This window comes from Eptatretus burgeri, chromosome 1 (assembly GCF_056783735.1).
Source record: "Eptatretus burgeri isolate ZD-2024b chromosome 1, Ebu_testis_v1, whole genome shotgun sequence".
NCBI classification, from domain to species: domain Eukaryota; kingdom Metazoa; phylum Chordata; class Myxini; order Myxiniformes; family Myxinidae; genus Eptatretus; species Eptatretus burgeri.
The window spans coordinates 100,489,958-100,509,910 of NC_140961.1; the positions used below are offsets into that span (position 1 = coordinate 100,489,958).

Below are 19,953 nucleotides of genomic sequence, written 5' to 3' on the forward strand. Positions count from 1 at the left end.
GTGTGAATAACGTATTCAACGTGTGCCAGCGTTTTAGAAAAAAAAAATCAAAAATCGGCATACGTTGGCTAAAATGTCAAGGTGTGACCGGGCCTTAAAGGAATTTTTATAAAAGACACAAACAAGTTGGAATGTGGATTTAAGGTGGTGTCCAGATGTTTTCACGAAGCTTGAGTCGCTTCAAGATAATATATCTTCCCAGTTACGGGGCAAGCAGGCTGACTTTTAACCTACAAACGATGGAAACTTGATTTTAATGACCATTAGAGTTGGCGTTTGACATCATTCTAGCATTCTGTGCGTTTTTTTGTATTAATAAAGGATTAACATGTCTGGATTTGAAATATATTTTACAACCATTCAACCAAGTCAAGCTGGGGCTGTATGGAGACCCGAAGATAAGCTGCGCCTGGAAGATGTCAAGACCAGACAAGCTGGCGCCAGTGCCAGAGATGATAAAAAACTGTCTTACTGAAAACTATATAAAGACTAAGATTCTCCATTTGTATTTGAGAGATCTGGAATGAGTTTGTCTGTTCGGAATCTCCTATGCGCACATAATAAAGTGTTTTGTCTGTTTAATAAATAAATGTTTTAATTGTACTGATGACTTCGAGAATTCTTCTACAGGACCCTGACAGCAGACACTTATTAAACCATGTTACAGGGCACCATCTTGCCGCAACCGTTGCAACTGCCATTCTTTGGTGACTTGATTTGACAGCATAAGATGGGGTACCACCACACTTTGGGCTACAAGTCTGGGAATTTCTGAACGAAACATTTACAAAATGGATTGGTCGTTCTGCAACAAACAAATGGCCACCCAGATCGCCTGATCGGTCACCGTGTGATTTCTGTGTGTGGGGAATCATTAAAGACAAAGCTTATGCACAACACGGTGTCAGCTGCTACATTGCTAACTGTGGCATCAGTTAGCCTACATCGGCGTTAGAAGCAATTTATTGGCAAAAGCTTCAACCACAACAACTTGGCCTGAGAAAGCCTGTGTGTATATGCATGTGTGCACGAGGTAAGCATAAATCAATACGCTGGATGTCACTTGTGTTTTTTTTCCAGGTTGGTTGGAAAGCAGGAACCCGGGAAATAAAAACCCAAATTTCGTGTCCCCTTGCTCACGTACAGATGGTGGTTTGAGGATGATAGGTGTTTTGTGTATGTTTCCATCCTTCACTGAGCCATCATCCTGCAAAGGCAAACACACATCATGATATTTGTTGAATATGCATCTAAAAATAATTAACATTTGTAAATTTTCACCCATCATCAAAAACAAAATTGTTCTGCTGAAGATTCTTCTCCTCCTGCTAAGTCGTTAACTTCCTCAATTATTCTGTTTCTTGTGGAGTCAACCGTCAGGGAGCAGTTAATCCAAGTCTTCCTGAACCAGCTGACCAGGCCCGAGTCAATTTGGGAAAGAATTTCGAACTTATTCAGGGTGCTGGCGATAACACCTCCTCTTTGTGAAAGGCACTGTGGGATGTATAACGTGAATGAGCTAACATTAGCAGATGGCAGAACAACTGCCTTGATGTCCATCCAGGAATGGCACACTTGTTATTGAACACCATGCATGTGAAGCACCAATACAACAGCTTAGAATCAAACCCAGGTAAGATAGTTCAAAGATAAGTGAGGTTCCTCGACAAAATCCTGTCAGATAAAGTTCTGTAGAAGAGTATCAAGATGATAATAATATGCATCGTTGAATCCCCACCAATTTGAGGCTCACTATTCACGGGAACTTCTTCTACTGCCATGACGTTAATAGACTAGGAATATTCCAAATCGAGCAATATGATAACCCAATTCAAGCTGGGTGCAGGTAATTAAATTTTGCTGGAAAATGTGTGCTCATGATGCAGTACAGCCAGCTGAAAAATACACAAAAAGGCAGAATGTTGGATTCCATTCGGTCAGGAGTTGAGCACGATCAGCTCAATTGAGAAAGATCAGAGACAAATGCTACCAGCAAGTTAGCTTGCAAAACTAATGAATGCAATAATAAAAACGAGAGTTCATAGAACACGATGCCTCGAGTAGTGTTCAAGTATAATACTTCAATTCTAAAAAGATAATCATTTTAAAGATCATTGAAAAAAAAAATTCGGAAGTTTAGTGCAATTGAAGCAGTCATATATATATATATATATATATATATATATATATATATATATATATATATATATATATATATATATATATATATATATATATACACCACCCTAATACACTGTAATAAGATGATGTTGAGCCACATTTTAGGAGATGGAGGCTTTAATGATCACCGTACAACTCGGCGTCAATCGCCATAATCTTCACCCCAACCATCTCACATGCTACGCCTTCTCATGCTCTATATCGACATCGCACGGTTCTTGAAGTACAAGGTGTTCCAAAAAGACCTGGACAATTTTGGCTCTTAAAATATTTTGTACCACAAATGATATAATGGAACCTTTTGTTCTATATGATACAAAAACTCAAAAAGTTTTCTTTAATTTCAGGTTTGGTGGTTAAACGTAAAATAAAATGGGGACTCCATAGAAGAAAGCTCAGTGCGTCAAATGGTTCAGAGATGAGATCTGACACGCAAGTTCGGAGTAATTTCTGCACAAGGTGTGGAAGGAATCCGCCATCGCGGACAAGTATCAGAGAGTGGTACAAGGGGTTTAAGGAGATTGGAAGTTGTCAGAACCAGAAAAGGACCAGTTGACATTGAACGAGTGCATGAATCATTTCAACAAAGTCCCAGAAAAACAATTTGATGTGCATCCAGAGAACTGAGACTACCAACCACCACTGTAAACAGAATTTTGCAAAAAATATGAAGCTTTATGTCTATAAGGTGCAGATTCTGCAGGAACTCAACCAAATAACGGACCCAAACGCAAGACATTTGCCTTGTTAATGCTCAATCGCATAGAGGATGACGAAGATTAATTGACAAAGGTCATGTTCACAGACGAAGCTTGCTTTCATGTATCGGGGAAGGTCATCCGGCACAATGTCAAGATCTGGGACTCCTAAAAGCACCACCTGGTCATTAAACACATTCATGACAGTCCAAAGGTCAACTCTCCATGACCACCTGGTAGGTCCATTTGTCTTTGTGGAGGATAGTGATCTCAACAACGTACATGAACATGTTGGAAGGATTTGCCTTCGCAAAGATTGAAGACATGCAACCCAATATCACTTTTCAACAGGACGTGCTCCTCATTGGGCCTTAGTCGTTTGAGCCATCTTAAATGAAAAATTCCCAGGACGCTGGATTGGCCGCCTAACCCCACGATCACCAGCCATAACCCCCATTGATATTTTTTTCCTGTTTAGGATTGTCAAAGATGTTGTCCACAACATGAAGGTGGCAAAGATGCAGGATCTTGACTTTTGGATCAAAGTTGCATGCACACTGGTGGACGTAAACATGCTGAGCTAAACATAGCAAGAATTCGTGTCAATGAGTTTCTGTGTCATATAAACCAAAGAGTATTATATAATTTGTGGATCTAAATATATTAACAACCAAAGTTATCCAGGTCTTTTTGGAACAACCTGTATACAAAAGTTTACAGAAAGCCATTTAAATAAAATATAAAACTATTTTCCAAAAAAGGTCATCCCCAAAAGGTCAGGTCAGGTCAGGTATGGGGAGCATGCGCTGGAGCAGGGCGTCACTGCGTCCACTTTCCGCCGGTACTCCAGGAGCCTCCGTCTGACCATCCCACAGGCAGATGCCTGGCCCATCCCCCATCTCCTTGAGATGCTGATCAAACTACTGCAACGACAAGGCACTAAATCGGCCCATTGGCCTCCTCCACTCATGAGGCTCCCTCACTGAGAGAATCGAGTGAGCAGGATCAATGTAAGGAACACAAGCCACATGTCCATATAGCCGAAACTGATGCTCACGGACTATACAGGAAACAAATCTCATTTGAGTCTCTCTCAGTAGCAAAAAAGTCCGACCAGCAATCGCCAAGGATTCTCCAAAGAGACCTGGTACCAAAGGAATTAAGTCTCAGACTCAGATCCCTGGTCAGAGTCCAAGTCTCACATCCATAGAATAAGACAGGAAGCACCAAGGACCTGAGCACTCGGACTTTCTTCCACCTGCACAGGTAGAGACAGCACCACGCCCCATGATCCAGTGACTCCGTGATCCCCAAGGCCGATCCAGCCGTCTATTGACCTCTGCTCACAGCCAGCAGACGTGGATTTCACTGCCAGAGTAAGTGAATCTCTCCACGACCTCAACATGCTCACCAAACGGGTACAGACAAGATAGCAGCATCAAGAATGTCATTGAAAGCCTGGATATTCGTTTTGACCCAGGAAACCCGTAATTCCAGTCACTCCAACTCCTCATTCAGCACCTAGAGGGCCCCCAAAAGGATATCCAGAGTCTCCGCAAAGATGACTGCATCATCTGCGAAATCAAGATAGGAGATCTTGACATTCCCAAACGATGCAACGCAGCTCGATCTCTCCGACATCCCCCCCAGAATCCAGTCCATACAAGCGGTGAAAAGTGTGGGGGCCAGTACACACCCTTGATGAACTCCAGTAACAACTGGAAATAAGTCAGAGATTGTACCACCACATCTCACAGCACTCTCAGTACCAGAGTAGAGTTCAGACATCAGATTTATCAGTTTTGGTTGCACCCCACAAGGACAAGAATAATCGAGAGGGCATCTCGATTCACTGAATCAAACGCATTGCAGAGATAAATATAGGCAGCAAGCAGCCCCTGCCAAAACTAATCTGCGTTTGGTGAGGACCCGAAGGGCGATGTTTCGGTCAATCGACCTCTTTGGTATAAAGCCTGACTGCTCTGGACGCTGGTGCTTCAGCAGATGGTGGCGAACCCTATCAAGAATTATCCGAGCAAAGACCTTGGCCAGCACGGAGAGCAGCGTCACCCCTCGTTAGTTGTTGCAGTCCTGACGATCACCCTTCCCTTTCCAGAGAGGGACAACAAGGCCCCTCTTCCAGTCAGTTGGGATGATTCCTGTGTTACAGGCAGAGCATAGAAATGCATGCAATGAGTACAGCATTTCCACGAGCCTTGCGAAGTTCAGCATGGATGCCAAAGATCCCAGGAGCTTAACCCCATTTCAGCCAGTGTTTTCACAAACAAAGGTGGACCACAGTTGATTGGAGGGTCAGCACGAAGGATAGTTACACCCCTGACACTCAACTCAACAGCTGGTGGATCAGCCTAGTATAGCCGCTGAAAGTAACAGGAAAAATGGGCATTCACTTCGGAATCCTCTGTCAACAGCCCACCACCCTCCGCTCTAACTGCAGTACACCGAGGGGACTGGCTTGGAGGAACGCAATGCGTTAATTCTCCTGTGAGCAGGATGAGAATCACTTGACACCAGGTGATGCTCTACCCCCTCATACATTCTTCTAAAAAACATGGGCCTCCTTGTCCACCCTGAGTGCAAGTACAGTTTTCGGCCTCAACTCCCTGAACAGCTCAGCTCTGCCATTCAACCTGGCCCTGCGACTCTGGTCAATGCTATCCAGCATCCCTTGGGAGACAAAATTATTCTTCGCCTTCTAGTGGGTTCCACGACATCCACCGGAAACATCAAGGAAGGTGGTCTTGAGGGCACTCCACAACTCTTCAGGATTCCTCACAACACCCAGACTGCCCAAATCCCCACTCAGCATGTTTGCAAACTCCTCAGCTACCCTCTCATCCTTGACATTGCCAATATCCAGCCGAGCCTGGGATGCTGCAATTCTCCTGGATTTAAGCTGCAACTTCAGAGTTGTTACAACAAGCCTGTGGTCAGTATTGAGGAACTGAGCACTCCGGGAGACCCTGCAATTCTGGAGCATCCTCCATCGACTATCAATGAGCACCCGGTCAATCTCCTTTGCCACACCACCAGCGTTGGAATACCAAGTCCAGCGATGAGCTTGTGGGTGCTGAAACCATGAACCAGCCACCTTCAGTCCATGACTTCTTGTGACGTCAAGGAACTTGGTGCTTATCAGGTTCATAGTTCCTGACCCATGGGGACCAACACATGACTCATACCCATCCCCATCAGATCCAGATGATGCATTGAAATCCCCCAAGACTAGAAGAGTATCTCGCTTGGGGCTCTGATCAACTACAGACTTGAGCATGGCATGTTTTTTTTTTGTATACCTTGTCGAGGCTGGTATGAGAGCAAAGATGCTTCACGGGTCCTTCACGCTTCATATAATGCGTCCTTCACAGTGAGATCGCTTGCCTCAGTCGAAGCATAATCAAAGACCAGGGAAACACAAGGAATGACAAATCCTTCGTCTCGTAATACGCTCGTTGAACGGTGTTACCTCAATTATCATTGGTGTCAGCTTATTGGACACAGCTACAGAAACTCCTTGGGCATGGTAACCATCAGTGACCAGACCAATAGTGGGTGTAACCACCCGCCATGATCTCGCCACTATCCGGTCTCTGAACCTCAGAGAGTGCCGCAATACCTATGTTCAAACGCTTGAGCTCAGACAACAGACAGGTGATCATCCTCTCTTCAGGATCGGACATTCCAGGAACCCACCCAAAGGGACCGCCTCAGGTTAACCCAAGGAGACCGCCGTCTGGTGGACGAAACCCCAGCACCACCCATCCCAAAAGATCCACCAGGAAGTGTCACAAGTACACCTCCTCGGGGCAGAGAACTTTTATTGCCAGAGAGAACTCGGGAGAGAGAAAAACACAACTGTGTGTGGCACTCTCTCAACTGCTTACAGCTTTCTCTGGAAGGCTTTAAAAGACAAAAGCTCAGTGAGAGAAGTACAGTGAACATGGGTACCAGACAACAGGAAACTGCTCGGATGATCCTTGTGTGTCACTTGATGAGTTTCTGCTTTTCCAATAAACCACACCACCATTTATGCCATTATTTGTTATTCTATTAACAAAATCTAAATCCAAGTAATGACATGAAGGTTCCAAGAATATTACATTTGGACTGAGCTGTTGATCCTCAAGTTCGTTACAGTTCCATACGTTTTCAAATGTTGATCTCCAAAGGAGGTTTTTTCGAAAACAACAACATCACACAAAAAGTTGTGCAGTATTATGGAGAATAATGATTTATTAGCAAGGCAGAATAACTCAGGTTTTTAACACCACGTCACAAGTAACAATAAAGCCTGAAACGTCAGTGCTTTGTAATACTTTACGGCGGATAACCCTCGACCATCTTAGTCTCGTTTTCATTTCCATTTTCCAAAATATCTCCATTCTACAGAACACAGCATTCGTAATATAAGGGATAGTCAGATTACTTTAAACTGTACGGTTCTGAGTGATTCATGATGGAATCAAGTTGGAGAAAATATGTCACCACCCTCCCCCCCCCCCCATGATATGAGAACGGTTATTTTGCTTCAAACTTCAACTTTACTATAAATGATTTTGTTTCAAAGCGAGATCAGTGTTAGATTCCGACCTGTACCGATTACCATCGCCGTTGCCACGCTGGTATGACTATTACGGCATGCTGTACCAGTATAATCATACCGGTATTGCTTTCATTCCGATATCGCTGATCACTGAATCGGCACAGGATTTCTAAAGCACATCCCACTCATATAAAATAATAACCAATTGGCAATTACTTTAAAAGCAGCCACGCGGACAAAGAAAAGCGCAATTACGTGTATGGTGCTCGGATGCTAATGGTTGAAAGTTAAAACGTAGTGTACTTACTTCCTGATACGTCTTGACGTCATACGTTCCACTGTTCCAGGTGTAGCTGAGCCCATCAGAGCTTTCTAAATCATGCAGTCCATGTACAGTATATAAAGATTGTGAACACCTTTCTTCAATTTGTTCATTGTATCACAGCTCGGTATATGTACCCAATGACCGGGCTTTCTTGCGGAGTTTTGCAGGAAATAATTGAAGTAAAGAAATAAATTTAATTAATTCCATGATGATTTGCACACGCCAAGGGATCCATTGTATATTATATAACCGATAGGTAATTAGTTGAGGGTAATTAATTCGGGTCATTGTAATGAGGCAACCGAGTTAATTGGGTAATTACTATTCGTAACATGGTGGTGTTGGGGGTGGTGGTGGTTGTTTCGGATGTGGAATGAACAGGGGGGTTTGAAGGGGATGGTGTGAAGTGGGGGTTGGGAGGTGGAAGGATGCTGAGGGTAAAAATTTAAAACATACTGCACTTACTTCCCGGTACGTCTAGACGTCATACGTTTCACTGCTCCTGTTCCATGTTGAGCCGAGATGCCAAGTGCATCAAAGCTTTTAAAATCATGTATGGTATTTAAAGATTGTAAACACCTTTCTTTGATTTGTTGCCGATATACCGGTTACTTTTTTGATATCGATTTCTTTCGGTATACTGGTATATTCAGAATTCCAATAACGGTATATCGATATGAAAAATAACATCGATATAACCAGTATATCGATGTATTTCTGCGCCCTACTGTCGACACACTTCTGTTCTGAAAACTTACTGGATTTAAGGACGTCATAAAGAACACATACAACAGGAATGATTAACTAACGTAATATGTTAAATAAGGGAATGTAAAGGCACTACAACAATGGCAGTAAACATCAGAATGTTTTTATTTAAAATTTTTACCATCCTATAGTTTATTTCAAATTAATTATATACTTGAACACGAAAACACAGATCGCCTTTTTGACACTTTTCAAATCCTTCCGTTTAGCAGTATTTGGACAAAATATTACGGCATCACGACCAATCAAATTTGCCATCTTCGTCTCGTGCCCATATTTCTCAAGACTACGCGAGGTAATGTTTTCACCAGCATTGTACTATAGAGGAGTTTTTCTGAAAATTGCTGTCCACAAAAGGCTTTCGTACAACGTGGAATGGAAAAGCATCTCATCTATCAAATCATTTGGTGGAAAATTTATTACTGTATTATTGATATCAATTTGTAATTCCAAAAATGTGGAAAATAAAATAAATAAAAAAATAAAGAGTGAAGAATGGGTTTGATTTTCCTTTACAAAAAAAAAAAAAAATAATAATTTTAAAAATAATTCCAGCTCTTTTGGATACATGTCATCGTGAAGCTGATCAAACACAAACCCATCATTAGTTGCTATTAAATCAATGAATCTAAAGTTATTTCCACACCTTCACACAAATGTTAGTTAATTCCTGCTCATGCTCTGTATATGTACGTGCACAAACACGCGGAGGTATATACGAAGTGGTGGATTAAACATATACTGTACATTGTGGAAAATTTAGCTAATGGAGAAGTGTTGTGTGCTTGGAAGTAATACAGAGAGGATGACCAGTGCCAAACCATAGTTACGAATGTACATTAGAGGACTTTACCTGGAGAATCTGTTCCTGAGGACTGGCATTCCACAGCTGAAAAACAACATTGCAGCTAACCATCACATGATGAAAATATTGCATTGCATCAAACAAAACAAAACTACATGTTTGTGGTACCCATGACCTGACCCGGGGTTCCCTCAGCACGCCTGCAAAATTTGATGGCGATTGGCCAAGCCGTGAATTTTATTTGAATTTTAGAACGACAAAAAACCGTGCATACATAGAGAATTTCATTGGGCAGGGGGTTGTGGTGGTGATTGGGGGGGGGGAGTAACCTGAAGAGAGATAGAGTAGCTTCAAACCTTGCCCAGATTCAGAAGTTCCGACACCCAAAATCTGGGTTCTGTAGGTGCTACGGTTTGGTCAGGAACGAATAACGTGCAAACACAAACACTTGAAATTATATATGTATGGGTATACGTATATATACATTTATTGTTATGTTTGTGGGGTAGATGAAGGGATTTCATAATAAAGATAGGATCGTATAGAGTTGTTTGGTCCGTGTACGTGTAGGAGACATCTCGATGTAATTAATTAGGGAGACTGTGAGCTTGTGTTACTTGTCACCACACGGGGGGGGGGAGGGGGGGAGGAGGTGGTGCCGTGTTAATTAGGTAGGGTTCAAGGATAACTTTCCCAGTATGTAATTGCCCCCCTGTGACTTTTCCCTATGTATATATAAATCTAACTACGATAATAAAGAAGCAAAACGTGCTGAGAGGACAGAGGCCCCGCCCTCCCGGGTTTCGTGAGAGCAGGCCATGCTCCATAGGCGGAGGTTTGATGGGTGTGACGTGAGACAAATAAAGAGGAAGAGGGCAAGGGAGGAGCAGATCAGATAGGAAGGTGGCGGAGAAGTAACCAAGGGACGCACGTGGTCGAGAGAGGACGTTAGTCAGAGGACACGGAGGATCTTGCTTTTGCTCTCAGCAAAAAAAAGGCTGCACGATTCTCATGTTCGTGCTGTGTGAATTGGCTCGCGCACAGAGCAGGCCGTTGGCCGTTGATGGTTCGGCTAAGCCGTGAAGTGCGTGCCTTTTTGAGGAGGGAAGGAGACCGTGCCTCCTGGTCTCATCACAGGGCCTTAGAAATAGTCTCGTCATGTGGGCCATCGTTGTGAACCGACCGGGTGCAAGAGAGGAATGGTCGGGATATTCGCTCATGAAATGAAGCTGCACGGCGGTCTCTGAGCCTTGGTGTTAATTACCGCTCACAAATTGCCTGACGTACATTCTTCCCGTGGCGAGAAAGTGGCTTAGTGGCATTTTGCTGGGCGTGTCTACGAAGCGCCTCGATTCACAGCTCCCTCAAGACCATCTCTGGCACACAGCGAAGTGCCGGGACAAAGGAGGGATTTTTCTTTGATTCATTTTCCCCTTGTCTGTATTTAAGTCTGTGTGGAGGTTCCTCAATTAGATTTAGATCGCGTTTACCTCACGTCCTGATTCATTTTCATTATAATTGTTGGTTTTCTGTTCATTAAATTAATTATTTAATCTAATTTGATTGTGTCCTTCTATTGGTGCGGACCTGGTGCAGCGCTTTAACTGTTTTCCCCGCATGCGCGCATTAATCTCCGAGAGCCTTGGCTGTAGGCTCCAAGGGAGAACTGTTTGGCTATCCGTCCAGGTAGTGGTCAAATCCCCTGGACACAATATATATGAAACACTGTATAATGTATATCCTGATAAGTGTTTCCCCCTCTTCTTTGATCAATATATTTTTTAAAGCATCCCCTATTCAAGGATAAAATGGAATACTTTCACCTCAGAGTGCTTTCAACTGTTTCCGTTTTAATAATCATGTCAATCTACCGTAAAAAAAGGCCAAATGTCGAATTGCAACATAAATTATTTTAACTTCAATGAATACGTTACTTGAATAGCTTAAATATTGTTGAATAATATCCTAAAAAGGTACATAAATCGACTTTGTGGAACATTTTGAAAGTTATCCTCAAAACGAGCAAATACAACCGATCACTTCACTGACAGGGATATTAAAGGAAAGCTGGGGAGGCAAGAAGGAGGGAAAGAGAGAGCGAGGAGGGAGAGAGAGTGAGAGTGAGAGTGAGAAGAGAGTGAGAGTGAGAAGAGAGTGAGAGTGAGAAGAGAGTGAGAGTGAGAAGAGAGTGAGAGTGAGAAGAGAGTGAGAGTGAGAAGAGAGTGAGAGTGAGAAGAGAGTGAGAGTGAGAAGAGAGTGAGAGTGAGAAGAGAGTGAGAGTGAGAAGAGAGTGAGAGTGAGAAGAGAAGAGAGTGAGAAGAGAAGAGAGTGAGAAGAGAAGAGAGTGAGAAGAGAGTGAGAGTGAGAAGAGAGTGAGAAGAGAAGAGAGTGAGAGTGAGAAGAGAGTGAGAGTGAGAGTGAGAGTGAGAAGAGAGTGAGAGTGAGAGTGAGAAGAGAGTGAGAGTGAGAAGAGAGTGAGAGTGAGAAGAGAGTGAGAGTGAGAAGAGAGTGAGAGTGAGAAGAGAGTGAGAGTGAGAGTGAGAAGAGAGTGAGAGTGAGAAGAGAAGAGAGTGAGAGTGAGAAGAGAGTGAGAGTGAGAGTGAGAAGAGAGTGAGAGTGAGAGTGAGAAGAGAGTGAGAGTGAGAAGAGAAGAGAGTGAGAGTGAGAGTGAGAAGAGAGTGAGAGTGAGAAGAGAGTGAGAGTGAGAAGAGAGTGAGAGTGAGAGTGAGAAGAGAGTGAGAGTGAGAAGAACATATTTATTTATTATTATTTATTATTTATTATTTATTACATTTATAAACATTTATTTTATTAAAATATTATTTATTATTTAACATATTTATTAAAACATATTTATTATTTATTAAACATTATTTCATTTATTATTTATTAAGACATTATTATTTATTAAACACATTTATTATTTATTAAACATATTTACATTTATTATTATTAAAACATGACATTTATTATTTATTAAACATATTTACATTTATTATTTACAAACATTTATTATTTATTAAAACATATTTATTATTTATTATTTATTAAACATATTTACATTTTATTATTTATTAAACATATTTACATTTATTATATTTATTTATTATTTATTATTTATTAAACATTATTTATTATTTATTAAACATATTATTTATTATTTATTATTTACAAAGACATATTTATTATTTATTAAACATATTTATTATTTACATTTATTAAACATTAAACATATTTATTATTTATTATTTATATTTACATTATTTATTATTTATTATTTATTAAACATTTTATTTATATTTACAACATATTTATATTTATTATTTATTAAACATATTTATTATTTATTATTAAACATATTTATTATTTATTATATTTATTATTTATTAACATATTTATATTTATTATTTATTACAAACATATTATTTATTATTTATAACATATTTATTATTTATTATTTATTAAACATATTATTTATTTATTTATATTTATTATTTATTATTTACATATTATTATATTATTTATTTATTATTTAAACATATTTATTATTTATTATTTATTAAAACATATTTATTATTTATTATTTATTATTTATTATTTACAAAACATATTTATTATTATTTATTATTTATTTATATTTACATATTTATTTATTATATTATTTATTATATTATATTTATTATTTATATTTATTAAACATATTATTTATTATTTATTATTTATTAAACATATTTATTATTTATTAAACATATATTTATTATTTATTAAAACATATTTATTATTTATTACATTATTTTATTTATTTATTTATTAAACATTATTTGACATATATTTATTATTTATATTTATTAAACATTATTTATTATTTATTAAAACATTTTATATTATTAAACATATTTACATTTACACAACATATTATTTATTATTTATTCACATATTTATTAAACATTTATTATTTATTAAACATATTATTTATTATTTATATATTTATTATTTTAAACATTATTTATTTACATTTATATTTACATATTTATTATATTTATATTTATTATTTATTATTTAACATTTATCATATTTATTATTTATTTCATTATTTATTAAACATTATTTACATTTATATTTATTATTATTATATTTATTAAAACATACATTTATTATTTATTAAACATTAAAACATTTATTATTTATTATTTATTAAACATTTATTATTTTATTAACATTATTTATTAAACATTATTTAACATTTATTATTTACAAAACATTATTTATTAACATATTATTAAAACATATTTATTATTTATTATTTATTCCATTATTTATTATTTATATTTATTAAACATTTATTATTTATTATTTATTAAACATATTATTATTTTATTATTATTATTTATATTATTAAACATTTATTATTTATTATTTATTAAATATTATTTATTATTTATTATTTATTAAACATTATTATATTTATTATTTATTATTTATATATTTATTATATTTATTATTTATTAAACATACATTTATTATTTATATTTATTTCATTTATTTATTATTTATTATTAACATATTTATTATTTATTATTTATTAAACATTTATATTTATTATTTATTAAAAACATATTTATTATTTATTATTTATTAAACATATTTATTATTTATTATTTATTAACATTAAACATATTTATTATTTATATTTATTACATATATTTATTATTTATTATTTATTATTTATTAAACATATTTATTATTTATTAAACATTTATTAAACATATTTATTTATTATTTATTATTTAACATATTTATTATTTATTTACATATTTATTATTTATTATTATTAAAACATTTATTTATTAAACATTTATTTATTACATATTTACATTTATTAAACATATTTTATTATTTAAACATTATTTATTAAAACATTTATTATTTATTAAAACATTTATTTATTTATTAAACATTATTTATTATTTATTAAAATATTAAACATATTATTTATTATTTTATTAAACATTTATTTACAACATTATTTATTATTTACATTTATTAAACATATATTACATTTCATATTTATTAAACATATTATTATTTACATTATTATTTATTATTTATTAAACATTTACATATTTATTATTATTTACATATATTATTTATTATTTATTCCATTTATTATTTATTATTTATTAAAACATATTTATTATTTATTATTTATTATTTATATTTATTATTTATTTATTACATATTTACATATTTATTATTTATTAAAACATTATTATTATTTATATATTAAACATATTTATTATTTATTTAACATATTTATTATTTATTATTTATTAAACATTTACATTTTTATTACATATTTATTTATTAAACATTATTATTTATTATTTAACATATTTATTATTTATTATTTATTATTATTTATTATTTATTATTTATTATTAAACATATTTATTATTTATATTATTTACATATTTAATATTTATTATTTATTACATTTATTATTATTTATTATATTACATATTTATTATTTATTATTTATTATATATTTATTATTTATAACATATTTATTATTTATATTTATTATTTATTATATTTATTTATATTTATATATTTATTTACATATTTATTATTTATTATTTATTAAAAACATTATTTATTATTTATTATTTATTAAACATATTATTTATTATTTATTAAACATATTTATTTATTTATTAAACATATTTATATATTTATTATTTATTAAACATATTTATTATTTACATTAAACATATTTATTTATTAAAACATATTTATTATTTATTTATTAAACATATTTATTATTTATTATTTATTAAATATTACATTATTTATTATTTATATTTATTATTTACATATTTATTAAACATTTATTATTTATTAAACATTATTTACATTTATTAAAACACATTTATTATTTATTATTTATTAAAACATTTACATATTTATTTATTAAACATATTTATTTACATTTTATTAAACATATTTATTTACATTTATTAAACATTTATTATTTATATATTACATATATTTATTTATTAAACATATTATTATATTTACAACATATTTATTATTTATTAAACATTTTATTAAACATATTTATTTATATTTATATTTATTATTTATTATTTATTAAACATATTTAAACATATTTATTAAACATTATTTATTATTTATTAAACATATTTATTATTTATTAAACATATTTATTATTTATTATTTAAACATATTTATTATTTATTATTTATTAAACATTATTTATTATTTATTATTTATTAAACATATTTATTATTTATTATTTATTATTTATTTATTATTTATTATTTATTATTTACACATTTATTATTTATTATTTATTAAACATATTATTTACATATTTATTATTATTACATATTAACATATTTATTATTTATTATTTACAACATATTTATTATTTATTAAAAAACATATTTATTTATTATTTACAAACATATTTATTTATTTATTATTTAAACATAGACATTTATTTATTATTTATTATTTACATTTACATTTATTTATTAACATTTTATTTAAACATTAAACATATTTATTATTTATTAAAAACATATTTATTATTTATTAAACATATTTATATTATTTATTAAACATTATTTATTATTTATTAAACATATTTATTATTTATTAAACATATTTATTATTTATTATTTACATTAAACATATTTATTATTTATTAAACACATATTATTTATTAAACATTATTTATTATTTATTAAACATTATTTATATTTATTAAACATTAAAACATATTTATTATTTATTAAACATTTATTATTTATTATTTATTAAACATATTTATTATTTATTATTTACATTTTAAACATATTTACATTTATTATTTATACATATTTATTATTTATTATTTATAAACATTACATATTTATTATTTATTAAACATATTATTTATTATTTATTAAACATATTTATTATTTATTATTTATTAAACATATTATTATTTATTATTTATTATTTATTATTAAAACATATTTATTATTATTTATTATTTATTATTTACATTTATTATTTACATATTTATTACATTATTATTTATTATATTATTATATTTATTAAACATATTTACATATTTATTATTTATTATATATTTATTTATTATTTACATATTTATTATTTATTATATTTATTAACATATTTATTATTTATTATTTATTATTTATTATTTATTTATTATTATTACATATTATTTATTATTTATTAAACATATTTATTATTTATTTATTATTTATTATTTATTAAAACATATTATTTATTTATTATTTATTAAAACATATTTATTATTTACATTAAACATATTTATTATTTATTAAATATTATTTATATTTATTATTTATTAAACATATTTATTATTTATTATTTACAAACATATTTATTATTTATATTTATTAAAACATTATTTATATTTATTTATTATTTATTAAACATATTATTTATTATTTTATTAAATATTAAACATATTTATTATATTTACAACATATTTATTATTATTACATATTATTATTACATATTTATTATTTATTATTTATTATTATTTATTATTTATATTTTACATTATTTATTTATTACATTTTTTATTTACATTTATTTACATAAACATATTTATTATTTATTATTTATTATTATTTATTATTTATTATTTATTATTACATATTTATTATTTTACATATTTATTTATTATTTACATATTATATTATATTATTATTTATTAAACATTATTATTTACATTTATTATTTATTATTTATTATTTTATTAAACATATTTATTATTTATTTACATATTATTTATTATTTATTAAACATATATTATTTATTTATTATTTATTAAACATATTATTTATATTTATTATACATTAAACATATTTATTATATATTACATATTATTATTATTTATTATTTATATATTTATTATTTACATATTTATTAACATATTTATATTATTTATATTTACATATTAAAACATTATTTATTATTTATTATTACATATTTACATATATTATTATTAAACATATTTATTATTTATTATTTACATATACATATTTATTATTTATTATTTATTATTTATTTACACATTTACATATTTATTATTTATTTATTATTTATTATATTTACATTTATTTATTTATTTACAACATATTTATTATTTATTATATTTACATTATTTATTATTTACATATTATTTATTATTTATTATTTATTATTTATATTTATTATTTATTAACATATTTATTATTTATTATTTATTATTTATTATTTATTATTTATTATTTATTATTATTTATTATTTATTATTTATTATTTATTAAACATATTATTTATTATTTACATATTTATTATTTATTATTTATTATTATTAAACATATTTATATTTATTATTTATTTAACATATTATTATTTATTATTTATTATTATTTATTATTTACAACATATTTATTATTTATTATTTATTAAAACATATTTATTATTTATTTAAAAACATATTTATTTATTATTTATTAAAACATATTTATTTATTATTTATTAAAACATATTATTATTTATTATTTATTATTTATTATTTATTATTTAAACATTATTTATTATTAAACATTATTTATTAAACATATTTATATTTATTAAACATATTTATTATTTATTATTTATTAAAATATTATTTATTATTTATTATATACATATTTATTTACATATTTATTAAACATATTTATATTTATTATTATTTATTATTTATTAAACATTATTTATTATTTATTACATATTTACATATTTATATTTATTATATTATTTATTACATATTTATTACTTGTTATTTATTATTATTAAACATATTTATTATTTATTAAAACATTATTTATTATTTATTAAACATTATTATTTATTATTTACACATTAAAACATATTTATTAAACATATTTATTAAACATATTTATATTTATTATTTATTAAACATTATATTATATTTATTAAAACATATTTATATTTATTATTTATTACATATTTATATTTACATTATTTATTAAAACATATTTATTATTATTTATTAAACATATTATTATTTATTAACATATTATTATTTACATATTTATTTATTTATTATTTACAAACATATTTATTTATTATTTATTTACATATTTACATATTTATTTATAAACATATTTATTATTTATTAAACATATTTATAAACATATTTATTATTTATTAAAACATATTATTTATTATTTACATATTTATTATTTATTAAACATATTATTTACATTATTATTAAACATATTATTTACATATTTATTATTTATTACATATTATTATTTATTATTTACACATTTACATATTATTATTTAAACATTTATTATTTATTAAACATATTCATTTACATTTATTAAACATATTTATTATTTATTAAACATATTTACATTTATTACATTATTAACATTATTTATTATTTATTATTTACAAACATTATTATTTATTATTTATATTACATATTATTTATTATTTATTAAAACATATTATTATTTATTAAAACATATTTATTATTTATACATATTATTTACACATATTTATTATTTTACATATTTATATTATTAAACATATTTATTATTTATTAAACATATTTATTATTTATTAAACATATTTATTATTTATTATTATTACATATATTTATTATTTATTAAACATATTTATATTATATTTATTATTTAAACATATTTACATATTTATTATTTATTATTTATTATTTATTAAATATTACATTTATATTTACATTATTTATTAAACATATTTATTATTTATTATTTACAAACATTATATATATTATTATTTATTATTTATTATTTATTTATTATTATTTACATATTTATTATTTATATATTATATATTATTTACATATTTATTTATTACATTTATTATTTATTATTTATTAAACATATTTATTATTTATTATTTATTAAACATATTTATTATTTATTATTTATACATATTTATTATTTATTAAACATTTACATATTATTATTTATTATTTATTATTTATATTATTTATTAAACATATTTATTATTTATTATTTTAAACATTATTTATTATTTATATTTATTATTTATATTTATTAAACATATTTATATTTATTATTTATTAAAACATATTTATTATTTATTATTTATTAAACATATTTATTTATTAAATATTATTTATTATTTATTAAACATATTTATTATTAAACATATTTATTATTTATTAAAACATTATTTATATTTATTAAACATTTATTTACATATTTATTATTTATTAAACATATTTATTATTTATTAAACATATTTATTATTTATTAAACATATTATTATTATTTATTAAAACATATTATATTTATTAACATATTTATTAAACATTTATTATTTATTATTTATTATTTATTAAACATATTTATTATTTATTAAAACATATTTATTATTTATTATTTACAAAACATATTATTTATTTATTAAACATTTATTATTTATATTATTATTTATTTATTAAAACATTAAAACATATTTATTATTTATTATTTATTAT

The 19,953-nt window shown here is 28.2% G+C and overlaps 1 protein-coding gene across 6 annotated transcripts in view; it reads right to left on the reverse strand.

Annotated features, from left to right (window-relative positions):
- Window positions 1-19,953, reverse strand: part of SMG9 (SMG9 nonsense mediated mRNA decay factor) — a 146,967-nt gene that overhangs the window by 86,290 nt on the left and 40,724 nt on the right. For 5 of the 6 annotated variants that reach the window (XM_085893050.1, XM_085893070.1, XM_085893060.1 and 2 more), the window contains 2 exons: window positions 9,390-9,425; window positions 1,145-1,207 (listed from right to left, as the gene is read on the reverse strand). In XM_085893050.1, the coding sequence (XP_085749176.1) occupies window positions 1,145-1,207; window positions 9,390-9,425 (99 nt within the window). The remainder of the gene's footprint in view (window positions 1-1,144; window positions 1,208-9,389; window positions 9,426-19,953) is intronic. The other variant, XM_085893079.1, reaches the window with a different exon arrangement.